Raw genomic sequence first — 21,468 nt, 5'->3', positions numbered from 1 at the left:
ATAAATTTGAATATCTCTAGAACAGAATCGTGAAAATTTAAATAGAGCGCGTTGATGATAGCGCCACAGAGCGTCATGCGGACGTAAGTGAAATCATAATTAACGAGCTATGGGCACGCTTGGTCGTGTCGAAAGATTCGTTGATGGTATCCGCTGTTGTCAGTACGAAGTAGAAAGAGTAGGATGTGGTATCGTACAACGTTATGGTATTTCTCATGGCTGCGATTTCATGAGAAAGTTGTTATAATAATGAATGAATTTTGTTGAGGGACATGCAGTATACTATATCACGCGAGTGTAGGACAAGTTAACCTAAAGCAGTGTCTGTGGCTTTGTCGAAAGTGAAGTGTAAAAGTGCGCGGGACTCGCATTGAGAGCGAGTACCAAGAAGTCTTAGTGTCGTGGGATATGCACACACATGTCAAGATGTCGTCGGGAGGACATAGCAGTCGTACTCGAGCTGTACACATAGGTTCAATATTCCAGAAACTTCACGGTCGGTTTGCTGATCCTATGACACTGCCGAAACTTTCGACCGACAAGCGAATGCTTGATAAGACTTGGAAACTTATGGACAAAGTAGTTAAATTATGTCAACATCAAAGGATGAATTTAAAAAATTCACCACCATTCATCCTGGACATTCTACCAGATACGTATCAAAGATTGAGACTGATATATAGCAAATATGAAGATAGGATGCAGGTGTTACATAGTAACGAACATTTTTGTGTTTTCATTAATAATCTTATGAGAAAGTGCAAGCAAGCAATTAAGTTGTTTAAAGAAGGCAAAGAAAAAATGTTTGATGAGACTTCACATTATCGTAGAAATTTGACTAAACTCAGTCTTGTATTTAGTCACATGTTATCCGAATTGAAGGCCATTTTTCCAAACGGAGTATTTGCCGGACATAAATTCCGTATTACTAAAGCAGATGCAGCTGAATTCTGGAAAGAAAGTTTTGGAATCAGGTATGTATATTAAATAAAATTTTTTTTTTGCTTTTCCATTTCATTTCGATTGTATAAACAGAACACCTGTCTCATTGCGTATGTTTTCGACTCTGACGTGCGTAAAAACGAATAATAAACGCGCGCTAGTGATTCGCACGTGCGCACACCTAACCTAAAAATGTCTTTGTGTTATTGATATTGACATTAGTATCGTGCATTGAAAACTGAATCGTTCGTTAGTTTGCACCTGACGCCATTCGCGAAATGTATTTCATCGACACCGGAAGTGTTCTATTTTACCTGCAAACTTATATATAGACAAAAAGTTATATTTTCATATGACCTCGAATTATGAAAAGCATTTCTTTCTTATTACTATTTTAATAATAATTTATCAATGTTATGCATGCATATATTATAAATTTTGCTTTCTTATTTAAAATTTTTTAAATTATTATTTATTGATAAATCAGCAGACTGAAGCAAGATTATTTTAAATTCGTAAAAAAATATTATTAAAGTAAATTAATAATAACAATTAATTAAAAAAATTGAAATCCATACACTATTTTATGTTATAATACAGGTAATCCGGTGAACATATCATTTTTTTATATTAAAATAAAATTCAAGAATAATTGAGCAAAAAATAGCATTAAAATGATATTAAAATAATTAAGTATAAAAAATATAAATACATAACTATAAAAAATTAAAACATAAATGCTGTATATTCTTTTTATAACATTGTAAAAGGTGAGTGATATAAAAAAAAAGATGACTCGTTTATGTTTCCGGTTGGAGAGATTGGTTGTTTAGATAATGAAGCGTTAAATATCAAATAACATCTACTGCTATATTAGCACAAAATCACTTCCGGTGTAATCGGAATTTTATTTATAATTGGCTGCAGAATATCGAACCGTGTAAATTGTTAAGATAAACCGTTAGTCAGTATTGCCAGTTGGTTACTGTTCATTGACAGCAATTCAGATTCAGAACGCAAATGAATGAAAATGAAGAAAGAAGAAAGAATATTTAGAGATATATTGTGACAGAAAATGAGAATAAGAAAAAACAAAGAAATGAAGTTGATGGAATCGATGATAAAATGATGATGAAATGAATCGATTTAGATCTATTTCTTAATTATTCTTGATATATATTATATATCGCTTAATATATATTATATCATTTTACAAAACTGATACATGTCTTTTACTGAAATATGTTATGACAAAGTATCGGAAAGCGCGTGCCGTGCGCTCTGGGCTATATGCCGCGTAGCGATTTATCAGCCGGTATAAATAAACTACTAGCAGTTCGAGCCAATTCATGAATGACTGACTACTGTACAATGTCGCGAGAGACCGTGACGATTTGTTGAGACACGAGACTCATGAACGAATAGCCTTTCGTTACACACGCTCTCCAGTCATTCATTGGTATAGATTTTGCATAAATACTTTGATATTATGTATTCGTGATTATTTGTTTCTTTCACAATACTTAAAAATGCTTATAATTTAATATTTGTTATATGTCTTATATCTTGTATAAATTTTTAAATTATAATTTATCTTCTTTAATGTTATGATGATTTTTAATATAGTTTACGTTGTGAACATTTTTTGGTTGAAATTAAAAAATACGTAAACAAAATAAAATAAAACTTAACAAAAAAATTAAAAATTAAAAATTAAAATAACAAAACTTTTTCTATAAAAAAAAATAAAAATTTTTTTATAAAACTAGAAATTGTATTTTCTATAAAATTAATGAAAATGATAAGACATAAATATTTTAGGTACAAAATCGGTAGAGAAAATTTTCGTTCAAAGATATACTTCTTCTATTTTTGTTTTATTTTCTATTTTAATTTTTTAAAATCTTTTTTTCGATTATGTTAGACGAAAAATGACATCATACTTAGTTTTCCAAAAAAACTAAGCAAGAAACTTTTAGGAACTTTTATCGGAGAAAAATTCTTGTTTTGAACATTTGTAGGATGCGGATGATTGCAATGTGATTAAGATGTGGCAAGCTTCGATTACGCCAATGCACGAACTTTCAGTTTCCGGTCAAATGATCCGCGGACATCCGGCAGACCTTATGTTACATTTTTTATGCTCTTATATTTTGCTTTTTTAATCAAACAAAACTCCCAAGTATTCCTGCGCATTTAATTCGACGTCGATAAGATAAACATAAGTCATGATTTATCATACCGGAAACAATATTTATCATTATTACGCTATGTAACATATCTTAGAAAATTATCGGTATCTCGGTATTTTTAGTCGACCTTTCCGACGCATAATGCGCATTGCGTTTAAAGAAAGTAATCAACATAGGAAATCGCAATAAATAAAAATCATTTTGAAATCCACGAATAAAAAAAATTTTTCAATAAAAAAATTTCAAAAATAAATTGAATATATGTTTAACAAATTAAATCTTCGAACAATATTATCATATCATTCAAAAGTTTTTAACTCGCATCTGATATCTATTTTTTTAGTTGCAAATTTCTTCTTTATTAGAGTATTAATGAATAACTAGTTGGAATATAAATGTATATTTCATATATAAACATGTATTTGTCTTTTTAACAAATGTTTTCAATAGCTGATTGAACTAAAAACAGTAGCAAAAGATGAGATTTTATCGAAAACAAGAGCAAAATTATTTAAGTTATGTAATGTTTCGATTTATAGTTATATACGATTGTATTTGCTAGTCCGAGCTGGAGGTAGAATCTTCTCTTTTCTACTATTTCATTACAATATATGTGTACAATGATATACCGGATGTGGGCTGGGAAAGTCATATGAGAAAAAAGTAGTGAGGCAGAATGGAATTCAACGAGGTTGAACATTCCGGTTTCTTGTCTCCTACGATTATTTCATTAATGTACCTCCGGTTCCCTTATCCCCTCTGGTGAAAATAATTGAATGTGAGTCTCTGTACTCTTCAGGGACAAAGTGACCAATGTTCACACTGACATATATTTTATATGATCAAATATTATTGTATCAAATATTTTAATAGAAGCAAAATAGACAAAACCGAATCATCTTCGAATTATAACATCTGATTTAAAATTAAAAGCAAAAAAAAAAAAAATTAATTTGATTCATATGATATTAAATCGATCAATATCTTTAGAATTTCATTGGAAAGAATCTCAAAGTTTGCTAGTCTCTGTTTATTCTTGAGATATCGGGTATCAAGTACATAGCAGATTTGGTGTCTCGGAATAAAGCATCGGATGCAACATGTCGTTTGCAAGACTCAATTGACAATATTATAATATTCAAACTGTCAAAGGTTTTTTTCATGAAAACAAAATAAAAGGAAATCATTGAAATTATTATATAATTTCTCAATCAAATTTTTTTTTACTAATATATAAAAATCTTTGTGATGATTGATTTTTAAATTTTATGCATTTTAATGTGACTTTAAAACAATTTGTATTAAACGAATCCTTCTAACTTAATTTTTTTAACTGATATAAACATTTTTCTTTTAACTTATTTTAAGTTTAAAGTTAATATATATAGCTAATAAAATAAAATTGAAGAAAATCTAGAAAAAATCTAATAATAATCGAAACACATTTAATCATATTAGTTAATCATATTTGAAGAAGATTATAATAATATATTGAAAATAAGTTAGAGAAATTATTGAAGAAACATTTCATACGTAGGTGGGAAAATTGGTTTGTGTGAAAACTGTATTTATGTTAGAGAATGTTTAGCAGAAGGATACTATATTAATTCCGGTCGGCAGGGGTTGGAAATGCATTGGTAGAAGTGGTCCGATATCTATCCGTGTCTGAAGTTACAAGCAGAGGTCCGTACCCTCCTTCCCTTTCATAGTCGACCAGTTAAGCTTGCATCCGGACGTGAGCCGAAGCGGAAGGAAGGGGACGTGACGTCGCGATTAAAGCGAATTAAGCAGAGCGAACTGTACGAATCGACGTGGCCGCGTGAACGAACCAGAACCGTTCTCTTTACCTATGTTTTTCAAAATAACCGGATATATCTTTATTTTCATTTATTTATATATTTTATTTGAATTCATTTAAAATTTCAATTCGATCGATCATATTTAAAAATATATCAAAATTTGATTCAAATAATACAGTTTTGTTTTAAAATAAATAAATCACTCGGGATCACTTACTTATTACAAATCAAATAATAGCATATTATAATATTTAATTTTGTCATAACATTCTTGATTTTATATTCGAACTGGACAAAAGATTCAAAATAACGACAAATTATGTAAGAAACTATATTATTCTTTGAAAAAGAATAGATTGACATTTTTTCATTAAACGATTCTGAATAATTATAAAGACTTATGATTTCATGCTTTTACGAATTTTTCACTCGTTTTTGAATCTTTTACTTTGCAATTTTAAAGAAAATAAGAAGAAAATAAAAAATTATTTATTTCAAATTAAAAAATAATTGCTTTTATATTATGTATTACATAATTTTTTAATAACATAAAAGAATATAGAATAATTGAATTTTAATTTTTATGTAGTTGTTCTAATCGAAAAAATCATATTACTTTAATCTTTTTTTCGTTGCATAGTATATTTTATTGAGCTAAAATTTCAAAAAAATTTTTTAATTTTTTTTATTTAATTTTTTAATTAAATAATATTAAACATGTTAAATATCGATAATATTAATGCCAATTTTACTGTTTTATTGTAAAAAATAAGCAAAATTTGTAAAATATAAAAATTTGTTTATAAAATATAAAAAATGTAAGATGTCGTATAAAGAAGCAATATAGATTATTATTTTTTATGTAATTAGGAGCATTTTTGTTTTAATAGAATGCCAATAATATACTAATACATTCATTCTCAAGAAAATCATCCGACGGATTTACACGAGCGTGCAAAACCTTTGAACCATTCTTAAAACAAACTACTCCGATCGTTCCATTGACATTTTCCATGGGTATATTTTTGCTGAATATTATGTAATTACATTTATTCATCGATGATTACAAATCTTAATTTGTAAACACGAAAAATTAAAAGCATATATCGCAAATTCTAAATTTAAATCAAAATTACTTAAAAATATTGCTATAATTTATTTATTATACATTATTATGTTATATATATACATAATATTATATATTTATAAATATTATATATAAATATATATTTATATATTATATAATATATAATATTATAAAATCGAACAATAAAGGATTAAAACAAATATTAAATTATCAATTGTATATTTAGAAAAAACAATTTTTTTTATTTTATAATTACGAATAAAAATATATTAACCTAATAATTTAAAACTATTACTTATTTATTTTGATATTTTACTAAACATTTATAATGAATAAATATTGTACATAAATATTGAATAATTTAATTTTGAATGCTTTTGTTAAAATCTATAATAATACTTTTTTGAACAATGTGGGGATTAGGAATGCCAATTGGTTGCACAGTTAGAAAATAAAATGAAGCACAAATAGAATAAGATAGCTTTGTTTCCGTTATCACGGCAATTTCAAAGATCGCGAAAAAAATCGTGTTTTCGAAAACTATGAAAAATAAAGTAAAATAACAAAAAATAAAGTAAAAAATAATATTAAAAAATAATTGTATAATATAATCAATTAAGAGTCAAAATTTAAAGAGTATCTACATTATTGCATCATAGTAATTAGAAACATTTTTTTCTTATAATCTTGCAATGTATTTAAAATATCATATCATATTATTTATTATATTAATTTGATTTCAATTTATACAATTTATATTTATACAAATTAGAAACGTTACATAGAAGATGTCGGAAAAGCAGCGATCTATGAATGGAGGTGAGGCTTGGATCAGTCGGCAAGCAAGGACAACTAATTATAGCGTTAGTATCTCTCAGCTTCGTTTTGTACGTTATCCACGCACCGTTGATGCATATATAGATATATCGCGGAACATTCAATTCCGAGATAGTACTCTTGCAATAGAGGACGTGACCTAGTTTAATGATGACGTAAACCGATTCAGAATTGAAATTCAAGAAGAACACAGTTCATGAATCGGAATTTTTCTTTTGTTCTTACTTTTTTACTATCCAATTCGAATTTGTCAAGTATTGTCTTATTGAAACATGAATTATAAATATATTGCGAAAAACAGAAAAAAAAAAGAAAAATATTTCATGAAGCAAATTAAGTATTTGCCTTGACCTAATACGTACTGATCTGTAATTATGTCATATATTACTCGAATGTGCCTAGGATATATTGACCTATTTTTACAAGCAAAGAACATTGAATTAATTTCCCATATTTTTGTAAATTAGATAAAGTCACGAAATATTCAATTATGCTCGATTATATTTAATACATTATGTTAAAAAATATATAGTATGGGATTTAATTGATGTTTAAAAGGCATACTAAAAATAGACAAGGTCAAGAATGAATATAAATATCATAATGTAGCAAAAGCGCATAAAACACATATTTGCTACTTTAAAAAAAAGAAAAAATAATTCACCAGAAGATGTATAATTATAATTTGAACAAAATACAAGATTAAATGAAATGATATTCAAGATATTAAATTTTAATAAATAAACATTATAATACATGTATACATGATAATAATATGTTTATTCATATAAGTGTGATATTTAAAATATTATTTAATTATAGAAAGTGTAATTTGTTGCTTTTAATATTTAAAAATGTTGAATATTCAATAATTTAAAAAGTTTCTATTAAATAAAAAATGTATAAATCAAATATATAAATTTTTTGTTCTTTCCATAACAATAATTTGCAGTTGATACACAATTGATATTAATTGATTATAAAAACTACTATTAGTGCAAATATTTGTAATTATAAGATCAAGATATTTAAAAGTATTTTTCAAGATGATTTTTCAAATTACTGGGAGCCACATTTGGACCATGGCGTTCCACCACTTTGCCTTCTTTATTTACAATAAATTTTGTAAAATTCCATTTTATGAAATCACCCAAAATTCCTCCTTGTTCTTTTTTTAAATATTTCCATAAAGGATGCGCAGAATCTCCATTAACGTCAATTTTTTCAAACAAGTCGAATTTAACCTGAAATAAAATATAATTATATAATTATATCATTAAAAATTAAAAGATTAACATTTTATCGTTCTAAAACATAATAGATTTTCATACTTTTTGTCGATTAGCAAAATTACATATATCATCACTGTTTCCTGGTTCTTGACTATTAAATTGATTACAAGGAAAAGCCAAAATTCGTAAACCTATAAATATCAATCTTTTTTAGTGTTCTAAAAAATGATTAGATACAATTTAATATATTTTACCTTTAGATTCAGCATATTCATCGTATAATTCATTCAATTCTTTATAATTTGTTGCTGTAAGGCCGCATTTTGACGCTACATTTACGATTAAACAAACATGTCCTTTATATCTGTAAATAGAATAATTTAAATAGAATTATTGAATATATTCACACATCTTTTTCTATTAACATTATTTATTTATTATTTACTTAGATAGGAAAACATCTTCGCCTTTGATGGATTTCGCAGTGAAATCATAAATCGATTGCGCTTCCTTATAGTTTTCGTTTCCACTCATAGTTATAACTGAAATCGATGTTTAAAATGTCTTATTGCATTAAATATTCTAGGCTAGATATATATAGTAGTTTAGGAATGAATTTGCTCTACGTGTTTAACATATTGAAAACGAATAGTGAATGTAAAAAAAATAAAATATTTTCTAATTATAATATAAATATTATAATATTATAATATTAATAAATTGATAACATTATAAATAATAATTAAATAAGTATTATTGTTCTTCTATTTCTATTTTTTTCGAAAAAAAAATATGTTGTTGAAAAATTTTTATTTTAAAATTTAAATTACATAAACATTCATTTCTTAATGAATATTAATATGTATGCTCTAATGGATTTTGATAATTTTTGTTATTAAGAATAAGTTATTTTGAATAACTTTTTTCTATACATGTAACTATCAAAGAATAAATTTTATGTAATTTAAATTTTAAAATAAAAATTTTTCAACATTTTTTTATAAAAAATAACAATAAAAAACAGGATTTAATAGCAATAATATCTATTTAATTCCTTAAAATTATCAATTTATTAATATTATAATTATATATAAAATATTTTAAATATTATATATATGCTGACAATTTTTTTCATTTCTTCAAAATTTTTATCTCTTTTATTTTAAGAAATTTGTGGTAATATTTTAAAATAAAAAAAGATTGTTTTATTTTGATTATTGATTATTTCATAAAAGTTAGTGTATACTATTTTTAATATTAATATTACTCATATGATGATTACTTGCAACTTTAATATTAATTTGATGTATATATAAGTTTGACATACATACTATTAACATAATTCATTCTAATATTGATTGCTTATGCGGTGAAATTACATTTAATATGTGAAATTTTAAATATAAATATATTATTTTCCATATTTTTAAAATCTTTATAAAAAAAAATATTTTATATAAAATTATAAATAATAAATTATTTTTTTAATAAATTTTATTAAAATTATAATAAATATTTTTTTTATATAATCATTGCCGCAAAATTAATATTTTTAAAAAGTATTTTAAAAATATGTATTTTAACAAAATTCATTAGATTATAATCTGTAATATATGTAATATTTTATATCTATACATATATATTATGTATAGAATATATTATATATTATGTCTATGTATATACATATCTATATATACATATATACACATATATATTATGAATATTTAAACAAATGTGATGATATGAAATGTACGTCATTTCACTTATAAATTATATTAATTCCTTAGAAATTCTTAATTATTTAAAAGTTAATGAATACATTTTATGTGTCAAAACTATTAATATTTTATCTCAAAATATTAGTATATTATTCTTTTTTATTATTTCTAATGTATATTTTATATATGATTTATTTTATGTACATTTCACGCAATCATTAGTAATAAAAAATTATTTAACATTAGTTTTTATAACTAATAACAATCAATCAAATCAATACAAATAAACAAATAAATAAATAATTCAATTGAATATTTTATTATATCATGCATTATACAATTGAAATAAAAATTTCAAATTGCGTTTTTTAATATTTACAATGGAAATAGAAAGAACATTCGTTAAATTTATATTACGTGCCTGAAAAATTTCTTATAACATGAGTAAAGCCCACTGGTAGCAGTACTTTAAAAAGATTCATTCTTCGTTGCGCAATATGTGTAAAGTAAAAAATACACGATGTTATACCTGAAATTTTCAATTTCTAATACTAATACTAATATGCAATAGAAAATAATTTTTTCTATTTATCTCTTGATTATATCATAAGAATTAATCATATTATTATATTATATCATAATACTTTATAAAACTTATGATAAGGTTATGTGGCGTACATTATCAAATAAATTTATGCTGATTGTATATAATTATATGGTATACTTTTTAACTTTTATCATGTATTTTTAATTAATCATTTATATTCTAAAATAATATATAAAATAAAATAAAACAATTAAGTGGAAACTTCAAAAATATAACATAGTAAATGTTCATTTTTATACTTGAAATAAATGATAATAGATGGTTATCTGCCTTTATATATTATCATGAATTGCATAAATTGTCATATTTTATATAGTTAATACTTAGTCATTCTAAATTTTAATTCTTTTTTGTGAATGATATTTTTGATATACTTATATTACTTGATAATAATAAAGTTAATAAAGTGCATAAACTGAATTAAATAAATCTCACCAATAATATATAACTAAATATTACGAACAGGAAACGAACTACACTCCAGGAGCTCTGTCTTTACACTGGTGAGTTGGTATGAATTTACAGTTTATCAACTCACATACAAACATGTGTATGTGTATGTGTATATGTATATATTCAAAATTTTATTATAAAATATGATATCAATAATTTATACTTTTATGTTTATTTATTATTGAAGTACTATTTTCTGTGTAATAAAAATTATGCATATGATATACTGAAGATAATGTAATAATATATAGTTTAGGTTATGATCGTTTTATTAAAACAAAATTATTTATGCAATTTTATTAATGAAGTAAAATATGATTTATGATCTTTGTTTTCAGTACATTGGTTCCATGGAAAGTATTCAAAGATAAGTTGAACGAAGTTCATCCAATAAGTTCTGGATTACAAGCCATGGCATTAAAATCTACGATAGATCTCACATGCAATGATTATATTTCTAATTTTGAATTTGACGTATTTACGAGGTAAGTTTAAAAAATATAGAAAGAAATTATTTTATAGTTAATGAAATAAATGAATTACAATAAATTTTCTTATATAATAATCTTTACAGGTTATTTCAACCATGGTCTACACTTCTCCGTAATTGGAAAATTCTAGCTGTGACACATCCTGGATATGTAGCTTTTCTAACTTATGATGAAGTGAAAGCACGTTTACAGAAGTATTGTAGTACTAGACCTGGAAGTTATGTATTCAGATTAAGTTGTACAAGGTTAGGACAATGGGCTATTGGTTATGTCACATCAGATGGTGATATCCTTCAAACAATACCTCACAATAAAAGTCTTTGTCAAGCATTGCTAGATGGATATAGAGAAGGATTGTAAGAAAACTATTTTTTTTCATATGAAAAGTTATTAAACTATTAGTTAAAATTTATAATTTATTTTCAGTTACTTATATCCTGATGGTCGTAATATAAATCCAGATTTAACATGGGCAGTTCAACCTACTCCTGAAGAACATATAAAAGTAACAGCAGAACAATATGAATTATATTGCGAAATGGGTAGTACATTCCAATTATGTAAAATTTGTGCAGAAAATGACAAAGATGTGAGGATAGAACCTTGTGGACATCTTCTTTGTACTCCATGTCTTACCGCTTGGCAGGTATTATTTAAATTTATGTATTCTTAAATTATGCTATTAATTAAATTTAATTAAATACTCATTTTTATTTAAAAACAAATTTCGGAAGAATATAAAAATGAAATACAATCTTATAAATATAATTATAGGATTCTGAAGGACAGGGTTGTCCGTTTTGTCGAGCTGAAATTAAAGGAACTGAACAAATAGTAATTGATCCGTTTGATCCACGAAGAACACATCGACCAGGAACGCAATCGGCATCTGCTAGTAATGCATCAACTCCTACGCGGGACCTTGACCCGGACACCGAGGTATCCGACTAGGAGTAGCACCTACCCTCATTATATTAAATGTGCTCTATGTATAACAATTTCTCAGCAACATGCCTCATTTTTAAAGAATGCTTCATGCATTTCATATGAGATCTTGAGTTTGTACGATTGTCATGTCATGTCATTTATAAAATTATCATCGAGAAAGTATTACCTCTTATAAGGTACATAAGTTTAAATATAATGATAATTTTATTAGACTTAATATTTCTGAAAGTAAATAATGTAAAAAGGGACCAACTTTTTTGTCTCTATATTTGTCTTTAAATTTTTTTTAAATGGTATTCTTTTTTTTTATTTTTTTTCTTTTATATTATTTTTTTATTTATGTATAATGATTCATAGCATAATTCTAAAAAAATTTAAGTTTACGAATAATTAATATGAATATCTTGGATGAAAACTTAAATTTACATATTTAATTAAACTAACATGTGTTTTTAAATTTCTTGTTTGTATTTGTATGTATTACAATTTGCGAAAAATTTTTTTGTTTATGGAGACCCTAAGGTAGGTTGCTTTTTTGCATTACAAAGTCGAGGGTTTATTGTACGAGTTATCGTTCTTGTTTCATTATTATGAAATGTTTGCACTCAATTCCTTATTCTTTGTGTCATTTAACATATGTTAATACTTGCTGTATAATTTAGTTAAAATAATAGAATTTATGACGAACAGGTGATGTTTAAAGATATCATTGTAGTCGATCTTCATATCAGGTTTAAAATTATAATTAGATATGAATTACTTTTTGTATAACAAAGTAAAAATCTTTGCTCGCGATTAATTAAGAGATCAATTTAAAATAATATTTTAAATGCATGTGCCAATATATAACTGGCAGCGTCTTCTTTACAATTTATGCATATAAAACTTGAAATTAGAATTCTTCGTATTTACATAAATTTACATTATTTGTCAAATAAGAAATTAATTTTTCATCATAATATTAACTTATTCATAAATTTTCAATGAATCCGCACAAATAGAAACTCGTTTATTATAAACAAAATTTGTTTAACAAAATCTTGATTTGATATTCTTCATTTCATATTTTGTTATAAACAAATTTTTAAATCTTTTTTACTAATTGATATTTTATTAATACGTACATCAAAGTAAATTTATAAGTATAAGGAATGACATGGTAAAAGTATAAAACAAAAGAAAATAGTGATTTTGATAGTACTAAGAAATAAGAAGCAGATAAGATAAAATGATCTTCCAACGAAAAGAGCATTGCTTATATCGAGCAATATTAGAAATACTATGTAGCCTATGAATGGACGATTCGTTCATTCGTTGTATTTTAGAATTAATTACGTACCTGTTGGCGATAGAAATAATGTAATAACATGCGTCATCTTTACCAGGGAAAAAAGATGTTATTTTTCTTTACTTTAAAATATTTATTATTTATTCTATTCTCGTATAAAACGAATTTTAAGAAGTTATACCTACCAGTGATTGTATGGTAGCACTTCGAGCAGAATTTCGATGCTATGGTACATACGTTTCTCATTATTCTTTTTCTTTTTTTCCCAATATTTTAATATTATAGATTCTATATGCATTGATGCATGCGAAAGCAATTAAAAATCGAAAAAAACTTATTTTTTAAATATATAAATTGGCAGTTAACATAAAGACGAACAATAATTTTTTAAGTATAATATTTTAATATCTACGAATCTATAAATAGTAGACAAAGTTTACTATATGTTGCACTAAAAACTCGAAATTAAAAGATAGATTTTTTACTGCGTTCACGTGTAACCATTAGCGTAATTTGTACAATGATTAGTGCTGCTAATTGAACAGTCGTTTAGATCTATTCATGCTGTGCATATCCAGCAATGAAAGAGGTCTAAAATAAATAATTCATAAACATTACAAAAGTGTAGCGTACGTTTCTTGTTTCTTCCTACTCATTATAAAATACTAGGAATTTGAGAAATAAGTTCTTTTTTTTCTTTCTTTTTCTATTTCTTTTTTTTTTTTTTAATAAAAATATATTATCATTACATCAAGTTACTTTTGCATTGTGTATATATATCCCTTTTGCTGGATTCTAATTTCTATGCCTATTAAATCAGTGTTCCAGCAACAGGGAACTATTGAAAAATGATCCAAGGTGTTACGTCGTTATATCGTTCGCATGATCGTTTATCTTTATTTCATAATGTTATCTACTGGGTCCATTGCTCTGCCCGCTGCATGATCGAAAACTAATCGATAATGTACATAGCCGAAGGAAACATATTTTGATTCGTTTAATGCAGGTAAGTGAACAAATGCATTATGATCCTGTGCTTTGATGCTTTGTAATTATGCTCGTTCTTAATTGTGATGTTCTTCCGCATTCAGGTTTTTTACTAAATTCCTTTTATTTACATTAATTTTAAAATTTTTTGTCTATTTTTAACATTTAAATAGATTTATAATATTTAATATTTATTGATAAGTTTATTGTATTCAGAATTAAAAATAGAATTGATTAGGATATACTTATTTCTTACGCGATTTTTTTGCGTCAAGTAACAGAAAATCATAATTAGATTAAAATGAAATACATACTATTTTTGTTAATTAATGTCATAAAAATTAATATATATTCTGTTTTTTATTCTCGATGTTTTAGGAAATCATGGATTTGTGTAACGGACATTGTGGACTAATGTGTTACGACTCAGACGAAGAAGAAGATTCTAGTCCAACAAATTCACCAATTTCAACGCGAAGAATTGTACCAAGTCCACCACTACCTCCTCGACGACCTTCTCCATCACCCACGCCGAATAGTCATTCAAGAAATGGTCGTCATTTGACTGTTCCGAAAGAGAATGCTCCACCACCGCCGTCATCAACAATCAATTCAACAGCATTCAATTCTAATACCGACAATCAACAAAACAATAATAGTAAGTAATGAAAAATAAAACTTAGAGAAAAAAAATTTATCAATGATTATATATACTTGTATTTTCTGCAGAAATTAAATCATTCTATAAAAGAATGTTTATTTTTATTTTATTAGTAAACTCTGAAGCAGGATACGATATGCTACATCGGGCCTCTTCACCTTCTCCAGTTCCATTGATACCTCCACTTACAATGGCCAGAACTCATATTCGTCGATCACAAGGAAATCACTTAATCACATCACAACCACAACTACCGCCAACATTACCTGAAAAGCCGAGCCGTGCCAGCGGATCTTCGACAACGCTCTCTCAAATTGCGTCTAGCAATAATGTACCACCAGTTCCGCCTCCATTATCAGTACCACGACCGCCGAAAACAGTCAATAAAGAACATAACAGGCACGACCATCATTACGAGAACACAATTGTGATACCTGGTACAAGACAACATGTCGTGAGGAACATTAATCTAGAAGCGAATACAGCTCGATTGTCCGCTCTGATAAGAGGTAAGGACGATCCCACAGGTTCTTCTAAACCTGAATCCGCAGCATATGAGAACGTGAATGTTGAACATATTTCCAAGTTAACAGCTCTAGGATTCGCACAAGATGCTGTAATTAGAGCCCTCGGTATTACTCGGAACGATCTTGAAATGGCTTGTGACATACTGCACGAATTTGCTACGAAATCGTCTTGACCAGGTATGCATAAAATCAAATCTAAAAGCAAAATAAAAAATTATTATATTAAATAATAAAGTTTATTGATTATCATATTGAATGATAAAGTTTTTTCAAAATAAAAATTTCTTTCTTTGCAAAAATTAACACATATAATCTTTTCTTTTTTTTTATGTTTCAGGATTAAATACCGAAGAATCATAACCGATTCTATATATTGTACTTTTGATGAATATTATGCGTGGAAACGCGTGAAATTTGCTATTGCTAATTACTGGAAAATATTATTTTTCATCTGAAAGCTCAGACGTATTGTAAGTCGAGCAATATACGTATTGAGAAACAGAAATTTCCTATCCAGTTAATCAGCAATATTCTTTACTGTTTTTGCATGCATCATGCGTCAATACTTTTTTAACTTTGTCACCTAACTGAATGATTTATAGAAGATATCCTGAAATATCATTGTATTTCCTTGTTATATATACTCGTATATACATATAATTAATACAAATAGAAGACTGCTTAATACTGTGAAGATGAAAGATGCGAAAAATATTACAAATGTAAGTAAGAATTTTGAACTTTATAAGAATAGTTCGCGGCCGCTGAGTACAAAGTTTTTTATTTTCCACGATCGATAAGCAAAAATCTATTGCATACATATTTCCTTAAGTAATTTTCCACATTTCATGTAAAATAATTGTTTTTTAAACTACTTAAGGCATTTTTAAAGAAAAAAATTCATATACAATTACATAATATTGTACAGTGGCCAAATTTATTAATAAGCTAATTGAAACAATTCTTCTCTTTTTGACAAAATCTATTTCTCTTTCTTGTTGCTTTAGAAAAGAAATACTCAGATCAAATTTTTACAAAATATTTAAAATAATACCTCATATATATTGTAGAAATTCGTGGATATACACACACATGTATATTCTCTATATTAATTATAACATATTATTAACTACGTACTAAAATTATAATCGTTTTAATTTGATTCAAAAAATTCTTGCATATTTCTCATATGCTCCGTAGGATTGATATTAATTGTACAAAATGTTTTGTCGATCGCATATAATGATTAGCATAATTTATCAAATGTGATATTTTATTTTTTAATAATTATCAACTATACTGAATAGATCTATCGATATATATTCTGAAAAATGAAATTTATAAATTGATATTTAATTATGTTTAAAAAAAATGAAAAAAGATAAACATATTAGATAAATTTATTTTAGAACAATTTTTAATAATTTTTATTTGAATAATTTAAAATAAATTCAAAGTAAAAATACTCGTAATTTTAAAATTTCTATAAAATTCAACAAAAATTCTTTATAATTCTATGATTTTTCTTATTAATTCTAAGTACTTTAATAATTGCTTAGCAAAAAATTTACAATATATACATATAGATATTTTATTTTCATGAAATAAATTTGAACCGGAAAGAAAACCGGTATATTCTTCAATACGTTAAATAAATTGCATTAGAATCAATTCTACCTCGCGATCATACCAAAGGAATGTTATTCTGTAATTAAATAAAATAGTATGTTATTTTAGAGTCTAGAATTTAGACTACATATATATATATATATATATATATGAAGAGTGCAATTAAAATATTTAAAAACATTTTAGAGCACAAGTCATAATGTTGCACTTACAAAATGAAAAATTACAAATAATCTTGTATTGTAAATAATCGTTTAAGTGCGATTTGTTATTTAGAGTGCTCGAGTGTTGTTTGAACTTATAAATTGATCATATTTAATGAAAATAAATGTTTTATTTAGTTTATTAATGATTGCATAAATTAATTATTCAATTCCGATTATTGCAATTTGCAAAAAAAAGCTTTATTGAGTTATTATTCTTTATTACAAAATTTCATAATTTGATAAATTTAGATACTATTTTCCTGTATTTTTTCTAGTTTTTCTTTTTGATTGGTATATTATAACGTATCGTTAATAAGTAAAATATCTTGAAAATCCAAAAATATATCTATTACATTTTTTGCCATATAATAGCATGCAAGATTAATTATTTGGTGCAATATCTAGAATAGAATGTAGTTATCCTAGATTGAATTATTGTAAAAATTGTTTTGCATTTTTCTCCAAATAAATTAACATGTCATTTATAAAACTAGAAAATATTCAATATGCTTGAGATATAATTAAGTATATCACGATACCGAAGATAATTCTATCTCCATTCTTTTGTATTTTTCGGCTTCTTGTTTACTAACCGAAGGTATCAAATCGTATGCTGCTTTTGAAAAATCTTCTAATTCTACGACAACATATTCGTTTAATTTAACATCTTTAGAACTATTTTGATAATTGTTTAAAATTTTACGTGCTGCATTTAACCATGCATTTGAACAAACAGAATATAAATCAGCACCAGTTGTATGATTAGGCAATTGAGATATAAACTTCTCTAATTCTTTTCCATTTTCACGGAATTTAAATTTACGAGTTAATGCCTTTAATACATTAAATTGCGAATCACGATCACAATGAATCCCTACATATAATAATTTATCGAATCGACCAGGTCGAAGAAGGGCAGGATCAATGAGATCTGGTCTGTTTGTAGCTCCTATTATAAATACATTATTTGAATAGTCAAGACCATCCATTTCTGCGAGCAATTGAGATACCACACGATCCATTACACCTCCGCTATCACCACTTCGTCCACGATTAGGTGCTAATGAATCCAATTCGTCAAAAAATATTATACATGGCACTGCTGCTCTTGCTCGTTCGAACACTACGATATTGTATTTTTTATTTTTAAGATATATATTTAATATATATTTCATTATCTTACCTTGTCTAACATTTTTCTCACTTTGACCGACATACATATTTAACATTTCGGAGCCTTTAACTGATAAAAAATGAAGCTGATATTCTGTTGCTACAGCCTTAGCAAGAAGTGTTTTTCCAGTTCCTGGTGGTCCATATAAAAGAAGACCAGATTGTCCGAATTCTAAAGTGTTCATTAAAGGTAACTGAATTCGTCGCGTTATTTCATGTTTCAAATTTATTAATCCACCTATATCTTCCCAATAAACTTTTGGTATATGTGGTGTACCTTTACAATCTGTATATATAGATTGCATGTATTCTATAAATGAAGTGAAAAAATTTAAATTGATCTAATATAAACAATAATTATTTTATTATTTTTTATATTTTTATATAAATTATATAAATTAATTATATAAATTAATATAAATTAATTATTTTTATAACATTAAATTTTACCATAAGCTTTATCAAAATCTTCTTGTAAAAGTACTAAGTTAAAAAGCTTTAAATTCTTAGCACTGAAATTTCTGCATTTATCTTTGCATCGAAATTTCACAGCATTTAGTATTAATGTCAATAAGTCTGAATATCTAAAATCTGAACATATTCCAGAAATTTTTGATAAATTCACTTGATAATCAAGATTTTGTTTCATAAGCAACCAAGAAATTAAATTTGTTCTTTTTTTCTGATTTAAATGTTCTAAATGAATTGTTTCAATAAAAATTCTATTTAATTCTGATGGTATATCAGACTCATTTGTAGTAGCTATAATAATAATTGGGTATTTTAAATGTTTATTATATAACAAATTTATCTCATTTGAAAAAGTTGATATAACTCTTTCATCCTTTTGACCTTCAGAATTTTTACCAAATACCTACAAATATTAGTTTAGAAAATTTGCAAATATCTTAAAAAAATATTTTTAAAATACCTCTATATTATTTAAACAGAGCATACATGGCATAGATTGTTCAGCATTATGTAATACAATGCGTAATTTAGCTTCTGTTTGGGCTGATGTCAAAGCTTGAACTTCAGCAAAATCTATATTAAGAAAATTCAAACCTATTTTTTCAGCCAAAATTTGAATTAATTTACGTTTATTTGAACCTTGTGAACCCTTAATAAGAAATATTGGGTTTATGGATAATTGAATATCTACCAAAAACATTAAATTTAAATTATAAATCTAATTTATATTATTTAAATTTATTTAGATATTTAATTGATTTTTACCATGTTTAATAAATGGCAAAATACAATGTTCTAAATGTTCCAAAAGTGTAGCTAAACTTGATGGATATGATTCTATATGTTTCTTTTCGATTTGATTATAATCAAAATGTTTCTGAGGTAAATAAGTATGTATATTTGGTTCTTGAATAACTGTAGTTTCTCCAAATAAAATATAAGAAGTATCATTAACTGTACAATTTTTATCATTAATAATAATGGAATTAACTTTAAAATATATTATAGACATTAAAGGATTAATATATAAATACATTTGATCCAACATATATTCCTTTACATTAATTCCAAATAAATCATTTTTTTTTAAAAATCTAGGTTCAGAAAAATAATTTTTTAATAAAATACGTATTAAATTATCTGTACTTTCATATGGATTAGATATCATAGAAACTTTGACTACTGTAGCAAACTTAATAGCATTATCTTTTGTTGGCACTGAAAGGAATTAAAAAAACTTGAGATTTATTAAAATGTTAATTATAATATTTTAATATATACTTACATAAGAAGCAATTATTAATAGTACAATGTAATGCATTTTCTATATTATATTTCATAGTTTCTGATACAAATATATTATTTGTATCAATATTGTCTTTTTGTATTTTGGGTATAATTAATACTTTATATTTTTTTAAAGAAAATTTTGAACATATATAAAACCAAGTGGGTATAGGAGCTTTAAAATATTGTACGTTTGCTAATAAGCAAGAATTACGATCTATATAATAATTTTTTTCATTATAAAATCGTTTTATTAAATTTTTTAAAGCAAAATCAGATAATATATTCCAATTAAATTCCGTATCAATTAATTTTTTTAATTTAAAAAACACAAACTGTACAAATATATACAAAAGTATATAATTAAAATTACGTTTCATTAATATTTTTGTTAATTCTCGTAAAAAATTTATATAAAAATATAAAGAATTCATATTGCATTTGTAAATCGATTATATTTGAAAATAAAAATCATATGCTGAAAAATAAAAGAACAATCAATTTTTATGTAATGAAATAAAAATCAAAATTATTTAATAATAGGTAGCAACTAGGTAATATACTAAATTTCATAATATCTTATATATAATAAATAACTATGTATACTTTAAATGATTTATATTGTGAAATAATTTTTAATGAAACTTCATAATGAAATGAATTTTCTTGGATTTAATGAGTCTTCGTAATGATTATTAAAAACGAAAAAAAATAAAAAAAATTAAAAGAACATAATATTAGCGTACCGATTTTGGACCAATCTGCCAAGTTACTATAGAAACAGTAACGGAAGTGTAGATTTAAAGATCATGCAAAGTCCCTTTGTAACAGCTGTCCTATTGGTAATTTTCAATAGGGATTTGTGTGAAAACTATATTAAGCACGGTGAATCTTTCTTCACATCGATTCTCGACTCTTTCGTATAGTATATTG

General features: G+C 25.3%; 3 protein-coding genes across 10 annotated transcripts; 1 reads left to right on the top strand and 2 right to left on the bottom strand.

Annotated features, from left to right (window-relative positions):
- Positions 1-69: 69 nt before the first annotated feature.
- LOC107993720 (E3 ubiquitin-protein ligase CBL-B) lies at positions 70-18,783 on the top strand. Of its 4 annotated transcripts, XR_009830167.1 has the most exons (9): positions 70-974; positions 11,206-11,352; positions 11,442-11,714; positions 11,785-12,004; positions 12,133-12,297; positions 14,960-15,239; positions 15,356-15,751; positions 15,829-15,946; positions 16,107-18,783. XR_009830167.1 is itself a non-coding variant. In XM_062076277.1 (8 exons), the coding sequence occupies exons 1-7, from the start codon at positions 409-411 to the stop codon at positions 15,940-15,942; spliced, it is 2,238 nt and encodes a 745-aa protein (XP_061932261.1). In that variant the 5' UTR covers positions 70-408; the 3' UTR covers positions 15,943-15,946; positions 16,107-18,783. The 4 variants fall into 4 exon arrangements, 1 of the variants encoding a protein (XP_061932261.1); XM_062076277.1 differs by having other exon boundaries at positions 15,356-15,946; XR_009830168.1 differs by having other exon boundaries at positions 71-974; positions 15,333-15,946; positions 16,107-16,274.
- LOC108003552 (uncharacterized) lies at positions 7,575-10,990 on the bottom strand. Of its 4 annotated transcripts, none has more exons than XM_062076325.1 (6): positions 10,850-10,971; positions 10,229-10,336; positions 8,535-8,631; positions 8,344-8,453; positions 8,189-8,280; positions 7,575-8,101 (listed from the first exon to the last, which is right to left on the bottom strand). In XM_062076325.1, the coding sequence occupies exons 2-6, from the start codon at positions 10,287-10,289 to the stop codon at positions 7,886-7,888; spliced, it is 576 nt and encodes a 191-aa protein (XP_061932309.1). In that variant the 5' UTR covers positions 10,290-10,336; positions 10,850-10,971; the 3' UTR covers positions 7,575-7,885. The 4 variants fall into 4 exon arrangements, with proteins under 4 accessions (XP_061932309.1, XP_061932319.1, XP_061932323.1 ...); XM_062076335.1 differs by having other exon boundaries at positions 10,229-10,290; positions 10,850-10,922; XM_062076339.1 differs by having other exon boundaries at positions 10,486-10,906.
- Positions 17,781-21,423, bottom strand: LOC108003555 (peroxisomal ATPase PEX6). 2 transcript variants are annotated; one of them, XM_017065863.3, is made up of 7 exons: positions 21,282-21,423; positions 20,534-21,013; positions 20,014-20,466; positions 19,709-19,935; positions 19,228-19,651; positions 18,788-19,087; positions 17,781-18,727 (listed from the first exon to the last, which is right to left on the bottom strand). In XM_017065863.3, the coding sequence occupies exons 2-7, from the start codon at positions 20,967-20,969 to the stop codon at positions 18,135-18,137; spliced, it is 2,433 nt and encodes an 810-aa protein (XP_016921352.2). In that variant the 5' UTR covers positions 20,970-21,013; positions 21,282-21,423; the 3' UTR covers positions 17,781-18,134. The 2 variants fall into 2 exon arrangements, with proteins under 2 accessions (XP_016921352.2, XP_061932253.1); XM_062076269.1 differs by having other exon boundaries at positions 17,781-19,087.
- Between the last annotated feature and the right edge of the window lie 45 nt (positions 21,424-21,468).

The sequence above is a fragment of the Apis cerana genome, linkage group LG1 (genome assembly GCF_029169275.1).
Source record: "Apis cerana isolate GH-2021 linkage group LG1, AcerK_1.0, whole genome shotgun sequence".
In the NCBI taxonomy this organism is placed as follows: Eukaryota; Metazoa; Arthropoda; class Insecta; order Hymenoptera; family Apidae; genus Apis; species Apis cerana.
The sequence above is the reverse complement of the archived record's forward strand: the minus strand, read 5'-3'. Positions and strand labels throughout refer to the sequence as shown.

Coding starts and splice junctions, on each gene's coding strand:
- LOC107993720 (XM_062076277.1), top strand. CDS start 409: ATGCACACACATGTCAAGATGTCGTCGGGAGGACATAGCAGTCGTACT. Junction 11,353..11,441: donor GAATTTGACGTATTTACGAG/GTAAGTTTAAAA, acceptor TAATCTTTACAG/GTTATTTCAACCATGGTCTA. Junction 11,715..11,784: donor GATGGATATAGAGAAGGATT/GTAAGAAAACTA, acceptor ATTTATTTTCAG/TTACTTATATCCTGATGGTC.
- LOC108003552 (XM_062076325.1), bottom strand. CDS start 10,289: ATGAATCTTTTTAAAGTACTGCTACCAGTGGGCTTTACTCATGTTATA. Junction 8,281..8,343: donor TGAATATGCTGAATCTAAAG/GTAAAATATATT, acceptor TGATATTTATAG/GTTTACGAATTTTGGCTTTT. Junction 8,102..8,188: donor ATTTTGCTAATCGACAAAAA/GTATGAAAATCT, acceptor ATTTTATTTCAG/GTTAAATTCGACTTGTTTGA.
- LOC108003555 (XM_062076269.1), bottom strand. CDS start 20,969: ATGAATTCTTTATATTTTTATATAAATTTTTTACGAGAATTAACAAAA. Junction 19,936..20,013: donor TTTGCCATTTATTAAACATG/GTAAAAATCAAT, acceptor TGTTTTTGGTAG/ATATTCAATTATCCATAAAC. Junction 19,652..19,708: donor TCTGTTTAAATAATATAGAG/GTATTTTAAAAA, acceptor TAATATTTGTAG/GTATTTGGTAAAAATTCTGA.